The sequence below is a fragment of the Bombina bombina genome, chromosome 1 (genome assembly GCF_027579735.1).
Source record: "Bombina bombina isolate aBomBom1 chromosome 1, aBomBom1.pri, whole genome shotgun sequence".
NCBI lineage: Eukaryota > Metazoa > Chordata > Amphibia > Anura > Bombinatoridae > Bombina > Bombina bombina.
In genome coordinates this window covers 23,601,784-23,619,604 of record NC_069499.1, presented here as the reverse complement: position 1 = coordinate 23,619,604, position 17,821 = coordinate 23,601,784, and the positions used below count along the sequence as shown (strand labels likewise).

At 43.5% G+C, this 17,821-nt stretch overlaps 1 protein-coding gene across 1 annotated transcript in view; it reads left to right on the top strand.

The window, feature by feature from the left end:
- The first annotated feature begins 1,548 nt into the window (after positions 1–1,548).
- ZBTB1 (zinc finger and BTB domain containing 1) overlaps positions 1,549–17,821 on the top strand; it is an 18,653-nt gene continuing 2,380 nt past the window's right edge. Inside the window, exons 1-2 of the mRNA XM_053697275.1 lie at positions 1,549–1,664; positions 17,474–17,821. The exon at positions 17,474–17,821 is cut by the window's right edge and continues 2,380 nt beyond it. Of these exons, the coding sequence (XP_053553250.1) occupies positions 17,484–17,821 (338 nt within the window). The 5' untranslated portion in view covers positions 1,549–1,664; positions 17,474–17,483. The remainder of the gene's footprint in view (positions 1,665–17,473) is intronic.

Sequence of the window (17,821 nt, the reverse complement as noted above, 5' to 3'; positions counted from 1 at the left end):
GTGACAATGAGTCCTGCTGTGGGTTCTGGGTTACAGTGAGAGGGGTTTGGGTGACAATGAGTCCTGCTGTGGGATCTGTGTTACAGTGAGAGTTTGGGTGACAATGAGTCCTGCTGTGGGATCTGTGTTACAGTGAGAGGGGTTTGGGTGAAAATGAGTCCTGCTGTGGGATCTTTGTTACAGTGAGAGGGGTTTGGGTGACAATGAGTCCTGTTGTGGGATCTGTGTTACAGTGAGAGGGGTTTGGGTGACAATGAGTCCTGTTGTGGGATCTGTGTTACAGTGAGAGGGGTTTGGGTGACAATAAGTCCTGCTGTGGGATCTGTGTTACAGTGAGAGGAGTTTGGGTGACAATGAGTCCTGCTGTGGGATCTGTGTTACATTGAGAGGAGTTTGGGTGACGAGTCCTGCTCTGGGATCTGTGTTACAGTGAGAGAGGTTTGGGTGACAATGACTCCTACTGTGGGATCTGTGTTACAGTGAGAGGGGTTTGGGTGACAATGAGTCCTGCTGTGGGATCTGTGTTACAGTGAGAGGGGTTTGGGTGACAATGAGTCCTGCTGTGGGATCTGTGTTACAGTGAGAGGGGTTTGGGTAACAATTAGTCCTGCTGTGGGTTCTGGGTTACAGTGAGAAGGGTTTGGGTTACAATGAGTCCTGCTGTGGGCTCTGGGTTACAGTGAGAGAGGTTTGGGTGACAATGAGTCCTGCTGTGGGTTCTGGGTTACAGTGAGAGGGGTTTGGGTGACAATGAGTCCTACTGTGGGATCTGTGTTACAGTGAGGGGTTTGGGTGACAATGAGTCCTACTGTGGGTTCTGGGTCACAGTGAGAGAGGTTTGGGTGACAATGAGTCCTGCTGTGGGATCTGTGTTACAGTGAGAGGGATTTGGGTGACAATGAGTCCTGCTGTGGGATCTGTGTTACAGTGAGAGGGGTTTGGGTGACAATGAGTCCTGCTGTGGGATCTGTGTTACAGTGAGAGGGGTTTGGGTTAAAATTAATCTTGCTGTGGGTTCTGGGTTACAATGAGTGGGTTGGTTGACAATGAGTCAGGCTGTTGTTTGGTTCTGTGTTACAATGTGGGGTTTTGGGTGAAAATGAGTCCTACAGTGGGATGTGGGTTAGTGCAGGGTTTGGGTGACAATAATTGGCAACAGATAAGATATAGTAGATAATATAATTATATAAAGCAGATACCATATGGTAATGGTACGTGCGTTTCTTGTGCTGTAGGTTTGGGTTACAGAGGGAGCTATAGATACATATATACAAATAAGATATAGATATAGTTGATAATAATATAATGTACAACTAATGCATATACCACAGGGTACCAGGGGTCTGAACAGTATATGCGGTTCCGGTGCTGTGGGTCTGGGTTACATATATATACACACAGACAGATAACATATAGTAGATATAGCTGTATAATGCAGATACCATACGACATTAGAGGTCTGTACAGTTCAGTATGTGCGGTTCTGGTGCTGTGGGTTCAGCAGCAGTTACAGACAGAGCACGGTAGATGGCGCCCATACACAGGAAGCACACAGGCCTGCTGTCCCGCACTGCGGCCTCCCCGCACCGGCCTGACCTCCCGCGCTGCGGCCTCTTCGCTAGTCTTCACGGAGAATATGATCGGTTTAGCGGATCGTTTACCCGGTGAGTGTGCGGCCTGCGGGTGCCTTGGGTAATGAGGGCGGGTGAAGAGTATTGACAGACAGGCTCCCGCAACGAAACGCGGTGATATAGTTCTGCCTGCGGGGTATGAGGGCGCCGGACCCGGGAAACTGGTGTATACAGCCGGAAAATCCCACACCTGACACCCCAACACCTACCTACCTCACTGTGACACACCTGATACTGACACCCCAATACCTACCTCACTGTGACACACCTGATACTGACACCCCAATACCTATCTCACTGTGACACACCTGATACTGACACCCCAACACCTACCTACCTCACTGTAACACAGCTGATACTGACACCCCAATACCTACCTCACTGTGACACACCTGATACTGACACCCCAATACCTATCTCACTGTGACACACCTGATACTGACACCCCAACACCTACCTACCTCACTGTAACACAGCTGATACTGACACCCCAATACCTACCTCACTGTGACACACCTGATACTGACACCCCAATACCTACCTCACTGTGACAGTGACACACCTGATACTGACACCCCAATACCTACCTCACTGTGACACACCTGATACTGACACCCCAATACCTACCTCACTGTGACACACCTGATACTGACACCCCAATACCTACCTCACTGTGACACACCTGATACTGACACCCCAATACCTACCTCACAGTGACACACCTGATACTGACACCCCAATACCTACCTCACTGTGACACACCTGATACTGACACCCCAATACCTATCTCACTGTGACACACCTGATACTGACACCCCAACACCTACCTACCTCACTGTAACACAGCTGATACTGACACCCCAATACCTACCTCACTGTGACACAGCTGATACTGACACCCCAATACCTACCTCACTGTGACACACCTGATACTGACACCCCAATACCTACCTCACTGTGACACACCTGATACTGACACCCCAATACCTACCTCACTGTGACACACCTGATACTGACACCCCAATACCTACCTCACTGTGACACACCTGATACTGACACCCCAATACCTACCTCACTGTGACACACCTGATACTGACACACCTGATACTGACACCCCAACACCTACCTACCTCACTGTAACACACACCTGATACTGACACCCCAACACCTACCTACCTCACTGTGACATACCTGATACTGACACCCAATACCTACGTCACTGTGACATACTTGATACTGACACACCTGATACTGACACCCAATACCTACATCACTGTGACACACCTGATACTGACACCCCAATACCTACCTCACTGTGACACACCTGATACTGACACCCCAATACCTACCTCCCTGTGACACACCTGATACTGACACCCCAATACCTACCTCCCTGTGACACACCTGATACTGACACATACGTGCTGCACACTGACACCCCAACACCTACCTACCTACCTCACTGTGATACACACCTGATACTGACACACATGTATTGTACACTGACACCCCAACACCTACCTACCTCACTGTAACACACCTGATACTAACACCCCAACACCTACCTTACTGTAACACACACCTGATACTGACACATACGTGTTGCACACTGTCACCCCCAAAACCTACCTACGTCACTGTAATACACCTGATACTGACACATACGTGCTGCACACTGACAACCCAACACCTACCTACCTCACTGTAATACACCTGATACTGACACATGTGTGCTGTACACTGACAACCCAACACCTACCTACCTCACTGTAACACGCACCTGATACTGACACATACGTGCTGCACACTGTCACCCCCAACACCTACCTACGTCACTGTAATACACCTGATACTGACACATACGTGCTGCACACTGACAACCCAACACCTACCTACCTCACTGTGATACACACCTGATACTGATACACATGTATTGTACACTGACACCCCAACACCTACCTACGTCACTGTAATACACCTGATACTGACACATACGTGCTGCACACTGACAACCCAACACCTACCTACCTCACTGTAATACACCTGATACTGACACATACGTGCTGCACACTGACAACCCAACACCTACCTACGTCACTGTAATACACCTGATACTGACACATACATGCTGCACACTGACAACCCAACACCTACCTACCTCACTGTAATACACCTGATACTGACACATATGTGCTGCACACTGACAACCTAACACCTACCTACCTCCCTGTAATACACCTGATACTGACACATGTGTGCTGTACACTGACACCCCAACATCTACCTACCTCACTGTACTACACCTGATACTGACACCCCAATACCTACCTCACTGTACTACACCTGATACTGACACCCCAATACCTACCTCCCTGTGACACACCTGATACTGACACCCCAATACCTACCTCCCTGTGACACACCTGATACTGAAACCCCAATACCTACCTCACTGTGACACACCTGATACTGACACATACATGCTGCACACTGACACCCCAACACCTACCTACCTACCTCACTGTGATACACACCTGATACTGACACACATGTATTGTACACTGACACCCCAACACCTACCTACCTCACTGTAACACACCTGATACTGACACCCCAACACCTACCTCACTGTAACACACACCTGATACTGACACATACGTGCTGCACACTGTCACCCCCAAAACCTACCTACCTCACTGTAACACGCACCTGATACTGACACATATGTGCTGAACACTGACAACCCAACACCTACCTACGTCACTGTAATACACCTGATACTGACACATGTGTGCTGAACACTGACAACCCAACACCTACCTACCTCACTGTAATACACCTGATACTGACACATACGTGCTGTACACTGACAACCCAACACCTACCTACCTCACTGTTACACACCTGATACTGACACATGTGTGCTGCACACTGACAACCCAACATCTACCTACCTCACTGTACTACACCTGATACTGACACATACTGTACATTCTGCACACTGACACCCCAACACCTACCCACCTACCTCACTGTAATACACCTGATACTGACACATACGTGCTGTACACTGATTCCCCAACACCTACCTACCTCACTGTAATACACCTGATACTGACACATGTGTGCTGTACACTGACACCCCAACACCTACCTACCTCCCTGTGACACACCTGATACTGACACCCCAATACCTACCTCACTGTAATACACCTGATACTGACACATACGTGCTGCACACTGACACCCCAACACCTACCTACCTCACTGTGATACACACCTGATACTGACACACATGTATTGTACACTGACACCCCAACACCTACCTACCTACCTACCTCACTGTGATACACACCTGATACTGACACACATGTATTGTACACTGACACCCCAACACCTACCTACCTCACTGTAACACACCTGATACTGACACCCCAACACCTACCTCACTGTAACACACACCTGATACTGACACATACGTGCTGCACACTGTCACCCCCAAAACCTACCTACCTCACTGTAACACGCACCTGATACTGACACATACGTGCTGCACACTGTCACCCCAACACCTACCTACGTCACTGTAATACACCTGATACTGACACATACGTGCTGCACACTGACACCCCAACACCTACCTACGTCACTGTAATACACCTGATACTGACACATACGTGCTGAACACTGACACCCCAACACCTACTACGTCACTGTAATACACCTGATACTGACACATACGTGCTGCACACTGACAACCCAACACCTACCTACGTCACTGTAATACACCTGATACTGACACATACGTGCTGCACACTGACACCCCAACACCTACCTACCTACCTCACTGTGATACACACCTGATACTGATACACATGTATTGTACACTGACACCCCAACACCTACCTACCTCCCTGTAATACACCTGATACTGACACGTGTGCTGTACACTGACAACCCAACACCTACCTACGTCACTGTAATACACCTGATACTGACACGTGTGCTGTACACTGACACCCCAACACCTACCTACCTCCCTGTAATACACCTGATACTGACACGTGTGCTGTACACTGACAACCCAACACCTACCTACGTCACTGTAATACACCTGATACTGACACATACGTGCTGCACACTGACAACCCAACACCTACCTACGTCACTGTAATACACCTGATACTGACACATACGTGCTGCACACTGACAACCCAACACCTACCTACGTCACTGTAATACACCTGATACTGACACATGTGTGCTGTACACTGACACCCCAACATCTACCTACGTCACTGAAATACACCTGATACTGACACATACGTGCTGCACACTGACAACCCAACACCTACCTACGTCACTGTAATACACCTGATACTGACACATGTGTGCTGTACACTGACACCCCAACATCTACCTACGTCACTGTAATACACCTGATACTGACACATACGTGCTGCACACTGACAACCCAACACCTACCTACCTCACTGTAATACACCTGATACTGACACATGTGTGCTGTACACTGACAACCCAACACCTACCTACGTCACTGTAATACACCTGATACTGACACATGTGTGCTGTACACTGACACCCCAACATCTACCTACCTCACTGTACTACACCTGATACTGACACCCCAATACCTACCTCCCTGTGACACACCTGATACTGACACCCCAATACCTACCTCACTGTGACACACCTGATACTGACACATACGTGCTGCACACTGACACCCCAACACCTACCTACCTCACTGTGATACACACCTGATACATGTGTGTCAGTATTGTACACTGACACCCCAACACCTACCTACCTCACTGTAACACACCTGATACTGACACCCCAACACCTACCTCACTGTAACACACACCTGATACTGACACATACGTGCTGCACACTGTCACCCCCAAAACCTACCTACGTCACTGTAATACACCTGATACTGACACATACGTGCTGCACACTGACAACCCAACACCTACCTACCTCACTGTAATACACCTGATACTGACACATGTGTGCTGTACACTGACAACCCAACACCTACCTACCTCACTGTAACACGCACCTGATACTGACACATACGTGCTGCACACTGACAACCCAACACCTACCTACGTCACTGTAATACACCTGATACTGACACATACGTGCTGCACACTGACAACCCAACACCTACCTACCTACCTCACTGTAATACACCTGATACTGACACATACGTGCTGCACACTGACAACCCAACACCTACCTACCTCACTGTAATACACCTGATACTGACACGTGTGCTGTACACTGACAACCCAACACCTACCTACGTCACTGTAATACACCTGATACTGACACATACGTGCTGTACACTGACAACCCAACACCTACCTACCTCACTGTAATACACCTGATACTGACACATGTGTGCTGTACACTGACAACCCAACACCTACCTACCTCACTGTAATACACCTGATACTGACACATACGTGCTGCACACTGACAACCCAACACCTACCTACCTCACTGTTACACACCTGATACTGACACATACGTGCTGTACACTGATACCCCAACACCTACCTACCTCACTGTTACACACCTGATACTGACACATACGTGCTGCACACTGACAACCCAACACCTACCTACCTCCCTGTAATACACCTGATACTGACACATGTGTGCTGTACACTGACACCCCAACTTCTACCTACCTCACTGTACTAAACCTTATACTGACACATACTGTACATTCTGTACACTGACACCCCAACACCTACCTACCTCACTGTAATACACCTTATACTGACACATACTGTACATTCTGCACACTGACACCCCAACACCTACCTACCTCACTGTAATACACCTGATACTGACACATACGTGCTGCACACTGATACCCCAACACCTACCTACGTCACTGTAATACACCTGATACTGACACATACGTGCTGCACACTGACAACCCAACACCTACCTACGTCACTGTAATACACCTGATACTGACACATACGTGCTGTACACTGACACCCCAACATCTACCTACCTACGTCACTGTAATACACCTGATACTGACACATACGTGCTGCACACTGACAACCCAACACCTACCTACCTCACTGTAATACACCTGATACTGACACATGTGTGCTGTACACTGACACCCCAACATCTACCTACCTCACTGTACTACACCTTATACTGACACATACTGTACATTCTGCACACTGACACCCCAACACCTACCTACTTACCTCACTGTAATACACCTGATACTGACACATACGTGCTGCACACTGACAACCCAACACCTACCTACCTCACTGTAATACACCTGATACTGACACATACGTGCTGCACACTGACAACCCAACACCTACCTACGTCACTGTAATACACCTGATACTGACACATACGTGCTGCACACTGACAACCCAACACCTACCTACCTACCTCACTGTAATACACCTGATACTGACACATACGTGCTGCACACTGACAACCCAACACCTACCTACCTCACTGTACTACACCTTATACTGACACATACTGTACATTCTGCACACTGACACCCCAACACCTACCTACTTACCTCACTGTAATACACCTGATACTGACACATACGTGCTGCACACTGACAACCCAACACCTACCTACCTCACTGTAATACACCTGATACTGACACATACGTGCTGCACACTGACAACCCAACACCTACCTACTTACCTCACTGTACTACACCTTATACTGACACATACTGTACATTCTGCACACTGACACCCCAACACCTACCTACGTCACTGTAATACACCTGATACTGACACATACGTGCTGTACACTGATACCCCAACACCTACCTACCTCCCTGTACTACACCTTATACTGACACATACTGTACATTCTGCACACTGACACCCCAACACCTACCTACCTCACTGTAATACACCTGATACTGACACATACGTGCTGCACACTGATACCCCAACACCTACCTACGTCACTGTAATACACCTGATACTGACACATACGTGCTGCACACTGACAACCCAACACCTACCTACGTCACTGTAATACACCTGATACTGACACATACGTGCTGTACACTGACACCCCAACATCTACCTACCTACGTCACTGTAATACACCTGATACTGACACATACGTGCTGTACACTGACAACCCAACACCTACCTACCTCCCTGTAATACACCTGATACTGACACATGTGTGCTGTACACTGACAACCCAACACCTACCTACGTCACTGTAATACACCTGATACTGACACATACGTGCTGTACACTGACAACCCAACACCTACCTACGTCACTGTAATACACCTGATACTGAGACATGTAATACACCTGATACTGACACGTGTGCTGTACACTGACAACCCAACACCTACCTACGTCACTGTAATACACCTGATACTGACACATACGTGCTGCACACTGACAACCCAACACCTACCTACGTCACTGTAATACACCTGATACTGACACATGTGTGCTGCACACTGACAACCCAACACCTACCTACCTCCCTGTAATACACCTGATACTGACACATACGTGCTGTACACTGACACCCCAACATCTACCTACCTACCTCACTGTAATACACCTGATACTGACACATACGTGCTGCACACTGACAACCCAACACCTACCTACCTCCCTGTAATACACCTGATACTGACACATACGTGCTGCACACTGACAACCCAACACCTACCTACCTCCCTGTAATACACCTGATACTGACACATGTGTGCTGTACACTGACACCCCAACATCTACCTACCTCACTGTACTACACCTTATACTGACACATACTGTACATTCTGCACACTGACACCCCAACACCTACCTACCTCACTGTAATACACCTGATACTGACACATACGTGCTGCACACAATTTTACAGTATTACTGTCCCTTTAAATAGGTGCTGCTTCCTTTGTAATGTAAATAATTTTTAGCAACTTGAGGTAGGTAAACATCTTTATCGTTTTGAAGGGAAGTTATTGTATAAATGGTATTCTTCCAGTAGAACGCTTAGATCGTTGCAGCCTTTCTCCTTTTACAAAGATGCGTCTTTGTATGCAAGAGTAGTCACATGACCACTTTAACTAATATCAGCTGCTTTCTCTTTAACTAGATGTGTGCATGTTTAACTCCGTCATGCCATGAGCTGGCATCCTGTGCATTACATAGCTGTACTATGTTTGAAATGTCCATTTTGTTTAGGGACAAAGTATTTCCGGGGCTCAGTGCTATTGTCATGGCTTTTTGCCCTTTATTGGCGCAAACATTAACCTCCTGAGAGAGTGCAGAGCAGGGGTTAAAGGAGAAGAGGTGCTCATCTAGGTAGATAGATGGTTTGGAAGTGAATTTAAAAAGGTTTAGCCTATAACCGTGGCCACAAGGTACTCTTGTAAGAACACAGATTACAGTTAGTAATTCAAATCATTATCATCCCATCACAAAACAGGATTTAGTCTCCTCCCAGCTAACATTATGAGCTTAAATCCTGTTTCAGCGCTGGGACATTAACCTGATGCGGCACTGTGAAGGAGAGGGGTAAAAAAAGGCAGAGACTCGTAGAAGTCTTTCCCCCCTCCTAATAACAATTTTTATAAGAGTTAAAAGGTATATGGCATGTGACAAGGTGTTTGACTGGAAAGAGTTATAATCTGTGTATGTGTGTTTGTGTGTGTTATATATATATATATATATATATATATATATATATATATATATATATATATATATATATATATATATATATATATATATATATTGTACCAAATATCTTTGCGTTCCATCATTACGGTGAACCAGATGTTTAAACTGAGGTCATTTCCGGTTTCGCCGATTCCAGCAAAATACATTACAAACGTGATATAAAACACAAATTAATATACAGGTTAGTGAATATTGTTGTCAATTTCGAAATTAATATCAATTCAAAATGATAAATTTACAAACTTGTGCAAAAAACAAATGTAGAAACTACTTGTGTTCTATATCGAAACGGGTTGTCAATGCAACCAATGTTTACAAACAAACATTACACTTTATATGTGTGATCCGGTTCTTCTACTGATCCCAATGTACTCACAATGTGTGATAAACTAGTTCATAATATACAGGACTCCACCTTATGTAGAGTATAGAATACGGGTATATACCTCCCAGATTCCAATCTATATGGCTCTATCTGAAATAAAGGTGACATACATTATAGTAGAAAAAGTGGGCATTTTGGCAACCCCGCTAGTAGATCAATTCCGCAGGCCCAGAGGCCCCACTTGGTATATCAAGTAGATCAACGACCTCCAAGGATGTTGTCGACACACTTATACTAAATCGCTCCACACTACTTAATTTGCACCCCTGGTATGTAACAGATTATGTCAACCATTTGAAATGTGGTACAGAGTTGAGACCTCCCAGAAAGATGGTTCCCAAACGATAAATCCATTTGGCCTCTCTAATGAGGAGTTTGTCCCGGTCATCCCTTCTGTCCAATTTTGGTATATGATCAATTAGTGTGTATCTGATAGAAGACGCAGTGTGTCTATTTTCAGCCCAGTGCCGTGCATACCGGTTGATCAGATTGTCCATTTTTTCCAATGCCTGTTGCTAGCCTGTGATTGGCCATGCCCTTCGTCTTTGCAACGTAGAATTTCGAACAAGAGCAAACCAGCAAATAGACCCCATGTGTGGTAGTACATGTATTTGAATGTCGTATGTTATGTCCTGTGTTAGTGTGAGGGTGTTGGAATCTTTTTGTAGACAAACCATTACAGATCATGCATCCTGTACATCTATAGCTGCCCTTTATATTGACTCTTGTCTCTTCTTGGTAACACTGTTTGGGGTCTTTTTCCACTAGCAGGTCACAGAGATTCGTGACCCTCTTGAATCCCACAGTCGGTGTCAGTTCCTTGGAAAACCAAAGTTTGGGGTCTGATGACAAGATGGACCTTCTAAGAATTCTGCCAGTGTTGACCGTGCCTGTAGACAATGTAGTAACCATGATCATTTTCTTGTTATCTTTATCTTCCCTCTGCTTGTTAATTAGATCTTCTTGGGTACATGTCTGGACAGTATCCAGGATTGATTCAATGATCTTGGGTTTGTAACCCCTCTGGATGAACTTATCCTTCATTTCTCCTAACTGGGAAACCCCTATAGCATGCCTAGTGTTATTACTTATGGTCCTGACCATTTGAGATTTCACAATCCCCCTCAAAAATGTGGGTGGATGGCAACTATCCTCTCTTACAACTTAATTACGATCTGTAGGTTTCTTAAATAATGTTGTACCTATTTTTATCATCCCCACTTGCTTTTACCCAGGAAAACTCCATATACACTGTTACCAATACACAAGAGGATTCTGGGTAAGATATGCAAATTAGATATACAACATCTCAGATTTTTTAATTCATACTGTGTTAACACACAGCGATTCCCTAATAGGAAGAGTGCAGCAAATACAGAAATCACCGCTAGACAGCTATATATACTGTACAAACATATCCAAACAAAGTAGTATGAAAACAAGTATCCGGCAGAAATCCTAAACTCGGTCTCCAAAGCAGTAGGCACTCACGGTAAAATAAACAAAGCCTTTATTCGTATCAACAAATCGTCACAACGTTATGCCTTTACACCATAACGTTTCGGCTTTGAACTTGAGCCTTTTTCAAATGGAGGCATAAAACATTTGTGTTTAAATATTTTTTATTATTATAATAATTCTTGATCATGTACAATACAGAAAGAATTTAGGCATAAAACATTTAAAGGGACACTGAACCCAATTTTTTTCTTTCGTGATTCAGATAGAGCATGCAATTGTAAGCAACTTTCTAATTTACTCCTATTATCAAATTTTCTTCATTCTCTTGGTATCTTTATTTGAAAAGCAAGAATGTAAGTTTAGATGCCGGCCCATTTTTAGTGAACAACCTGGGTTGTTCTTGCTGATTGGTGGATAAATTCACCCACCACTAAACAAGTGCTGTCCAGGGTCCTGGACTGGCTCCTTAGCTTAGATGCCTTCTTTCAAATAAAGATAGCAAGAGAACGAAAAAAATAGATAATAGGAGTAAATTAGAAAGTTGCTTAAAATTGCATGTTTTATCTGAATCGCAAAAGAAAACCAATTTGGGTTCAGTGTCCCTTTAAATAGTGCAGAACAAAATCCCCTTAAATACCCCTTTCAATTACCTCATTGTGCTTTGATGTCCACTAAAAAACACAAAGTGGTGTGGACAGTGGCATGCACATGTTTGTGAGTCACTTGCCATGGTAACCGATACCAACTACCGTCATTCTCTATAGCGATCGCGGTATATATCACATGCAAACGAACAACATCTAATCATGAAAAAAATATAATAACAGAACACTAATATATGAAATGAGTATAGTGCCCATGTCGATTTATACAAACAACTATAAATCCCACATAAATCAACCAAGTACATTAGGTATCAATAACATTTAACATCAATACTGAATAGTGGGACAAGATTATACTGAGGCAGCTATACAACCATCATATATATTAGTGCTATATTACACTAAAAATTTGCCATCGTGTCTCAAGGGCATGGTAGAAATTTCACTTGTGAGGAGTGGAACACCCATAAATTTTATTTGTAGAAACAGCTATAGTCCACAACTGTATTCAAACCTCTAGGGACCACCGTATCCAAATGATAAATCCAGCGAGACTCAAGTCTTAATAGTGCTTTTACTCTGTCACCACCACGCTTAGGTTTAGATACATGGTCAATCACAATCATTTTCAACAGCGAGATAAGGTGCCACATTGTTGAAAATGTCTCGCCACCGGTTGTTCAGATTTTCCATTCTTAATGGCCTGGCGTATAGCCAACTTGTGGTTGGCCAGCCGCTCTCTAAAGGTGGTTACCATTTTTCCCACATAGTAAAGTGAACACTGGCAGATGATTACATAAGCGACAAATTTTGACGTGCAGGCGAGACAATGTCTTACGGAGAACGTTTTGTTAGTGTAAAGATGGAACTTATTGCCACTGATCATGCCATTGCATGTTATGCAGTTCCCACATCTATAACAACCCGGCTTACCTTGAAGTAGCCATGTATCTCCTTGATAACACTGAACAGGATCAGTTTTCACCAATAAGTCATGTAAGTTCCGTGGTAGTTTATAAACCATTCTGGGAGGTGGATAGTCACCAAATGGCTAGCTTGTATCTGTGGCCACTATCGGCCAATTCTTTTTAACAACATTTTTGGAAAGGGGGTATCGAAGAAATGTATTCAACACCAATGTTTGACTGTTCAAGGACTCACACAGGAGGACCTCATCAAGAGAGAGACTAAGATTCCTGATACTAGGCTGAACTTTGTCACTACCTATATGCCCGCTACAGTAGGGGTACAGAAGATCATCAGGAAGAATTGGCTAATAGTGGCCACATATACAAGCTTACCATTTGTTGACTCTCCACCTCCCAGAATGGTTTATAAACTACCATGGCATTTACGTAACTTATTGGTGAAAACTGATCCCGTTCAGTGTTATCAAGGAGATACATGGCTACCTCAAGGTAAGCCGGGTTGTTATAGATGTGGGAACTGCATAACATGGAACGGTATGATCAGTGGCAATAAGTTCCATCATCCCCACACTAACAAAACGTTTTCCATAAGACATTGTCTCACCTGCACGTCAGAGTTTGTTGTTTATGTAATCCTCTGCCCATGTTTGCTTTACTATGTGGGAAAAACAGTAACCCCCTTTAGAGAGAGGTTGGCCATCCACAAGTCGGCTATATGCCAGGCCATTAAGAATGGCAAATCCAAACAACTGGTGGTGAGTCATTTTCAACAATTTGGGCTTCCTATCTTGTTGAAAACAATTCTGATTGACCATGTACCTAAACCTAAGCATGGTGGTGACAGAGCAAAAGCATTATTAAGACTTGAGTCTCGTTGGATTTGTCATCTGGTTATGGTGGTCCCTAGAGGTTTGAATACAGTTGTGGACTAAAGCTGTTTCTACAAATAAAAGTTATGGGTGTTCCACTCCTCACTAGTGAAATTTCTACCATGCCATTGAGACACGATGGCACATTTTTAGTGTAATATAGTACTAATATATATGATGGTTGTATAGCTGCTATCAGTATAATCTTGTCCCGCTATTCTGTATTGATGCTAAAGGGACAGTCAACACCAGAATTTTTGTTGTTTTAAAAGATAGATAATCCCTTAATTACCCATTCCCCAGTTTTGCATAACCAACACAAATAAAATAATACACTTTTTACCTCTATGATTACCTTGTATCTAAGCCTCTGCAAACTGCCCACTTATTTCAGTTTTTTTGATAGACTTGCATTTTAGCCAATCAGTTCTCATTCCTCGGTAAATTCACATGCATGAGCTCAATGTTATCTATATGAAACACATGAACTAACTCCCTCTAGTGGTGAAAAACTGTCAAAATGCATTTAGATTTATAGGTGGCCTTCAAGGTCTAAGAAATTAGCATTTGAACTTCCTAGGTTTTGCTTTCAACTAAGAATGCCAAGAGAACAAAGCAAATTTGGTGATAAAAGTAAATTGGAAAGTTGTTTAAAATTACATGCTCTATCTGAATCATTAAAGTTTTTTTTTTTTGGACTTGACTGTCCCTTTAAATGTTATTGATACATAATATACTTGGTTGATTTATGTGGGATTTATAGTTGTTTGTATACATTGACATGGGCGCTATACTCATTTCATATATTAGTGTAAGATTTTGTTATTCTATTTTTTTTTTTTTCACGATTAGGTGTTTTTAGTTTGCATATGATGTATATCGTGATTGCTATAGTACTGTGGAGAATGACGGTAGTTGTTTTGTGAATCGGTTACCATGGCAAACGGTGACTAATGATGATGTCCTTATACATCGACTCGCAAACACGTGCACGCCACTGCCCACACCGCTTGGCGTTTTTCCGCGGATATCAGAGCACAATGAGGTAATTGAAAGGGATATTTAAGGGGATTTTGTTCGCACTATTTAGATGTTTTATGCCTCCATTTGAAAAAAGGCTCAAGTTAAGAGCCGAAACGTTATGGAGTAAAGGCAATTTGTTGATACGCATAAAGGCTTTGTTTATTTTACCGTGAGTGCCTACTGCTTTGGAGACCAAGTTTAGGATTTCTGCCGGATCCTTGTTTTCATACTACTTTGATCCAAATGCGTAAGTAAGCAGCAGCTCATGCCCTTCAAATATTTTGTAGCCGGATTGATTCCTGTCAAAGATCCCCACATTAAGATTTGTGCAAATTCGGATCTATATCGGTGTGTGTATATGTATTAGGGCTGCACGCTTAATCGCAGATGCGGTTTTAAACCGCGATTAATCGCCGCGGTTTAAAAGCCGTGAGAGTACACAATTTAAAAATGCAAAAATAAATCTTCAGATCTTCCTGAAAACGAAGGCGGAGAGGGAGGATGAGAGGCGTACCAGTGTGCGGCCATGGGCGGACCTGAGAATGCCTGCGAAACGGTCAATTTGGAAGAGATTGAAGAATATGTGGGAGTCATCTGGGAGTGGTGTGGGGGTGGTGTGGTGGTGGGCCAGCTCAAAGTTGTGAGCAATAAAGTGAGTATTTTACCTATACTTTATAGTGCCTTACTGACTATTTTTAACTTCTTTTGTGGTTTGTATTTTTATGCTCCAAGAGTGTATTGGACATTGAGAAACATGTACAGTAAGATTCTGTAGTGTATATAAATGTTTCTACTATGTAACCAGCCCTAATATGTATGTATGTAAATATATAATTTTCTTACTGAATATTCAGGTAACTGTATTAAATATTTTTTCTTTAAAACAAATGTAAATGTTCAAAGCTACAGGTGAAAAGTTCACCTGATCCTAGATTACTTACATTAGATGTAATGGTCAGGGAGCTGTTTGGGAAGGTAGGTGAGATCGTTGAGGAGGGATCCCTACAATGCAAAAGAAAAACATATTTTAATAAATTAAAATAAGCAGTAAAACTGCAGACTGGCAGACTGCCAGTACCTAAGATGGTGATGACCAGTGTGGGCAGGGAGGGAATAGAGCTGTTTGGGAGGGATGAGGTAAGTTTCAATTTGGTGGGAAGGTGATACCTCCACTATAATAATATTACCCTTGCTAACTAATTAACCCCTTCACTGCTGGGAATATTAGGAGTGTGGTGTGCAGCTGCAATTAGCAGGGGTCCAATAGCAAAACCATGCATGGTTGCTATTTTTGAACAAAGGGGATCCCAGAGAAACTTTCATAACCATTTTGTGTTACGAGTGTGCAAGCAATATGTAAATAATTTGTATGCGAGAAACCCAAAGTTTGTGAAAAAGTTAACTTTTTTTTTTTTAATGACTGAATTTAATGGCGAAAGATGGCATGAAATATACCAAAATGGGCCTAGTTCAATACCTTTGGCTATCTACTAAAACCAAATATATAGTTTTGATCGATAAATAAAAAAAAAAAAGGGTTTATCTCTGTTTAAATGGAATAATAGCAAAAAAGTTTTTCCAGGTAGCGAAGGGGTTAAAAATGGTATACGGTGTACAAAGACTGCTGTCATAAAGTGCTCACAACACATATACGCTCCTGAGCCTGTCTACCTGCTTTTAAATAGGATACCATGAAAACATTGTCCCTTTTAAGCAGTTTTTGTGTTGACCACTGGTTTACTGATTGTCGTTTTTGTTCATTGTAAAAGTGACACTGAACTGAATTATCTTTCTACCTACGTTTATAGGAACGACTAGATGATGGAACGATCGGGCCACTGCAGCTATGTTCTTCAGCAGCTTTACAATCAGAGGGAATGGGGCTTTCTCTGCGACTGCTGCATCGCTATTGATGACATTTATTTTCAGACACATAAGGCAGTTCTAGCTGCTTGCAGCTCTTATTTCAAAATGATCTTTATAAACCACCAGCAGAACATGGCACAGCTAAATCTTAGCAGCACCAAGATCAGTGCAGAATGTTTTGACCTCATTTTACAGTTTATGTACTTGGGTAAAATTTTGACGGCCCCCAAAAATTTTGAGCAACTGAAGCATGCAATGAATTACTTGCAGATGTATATCATCCCCGAATG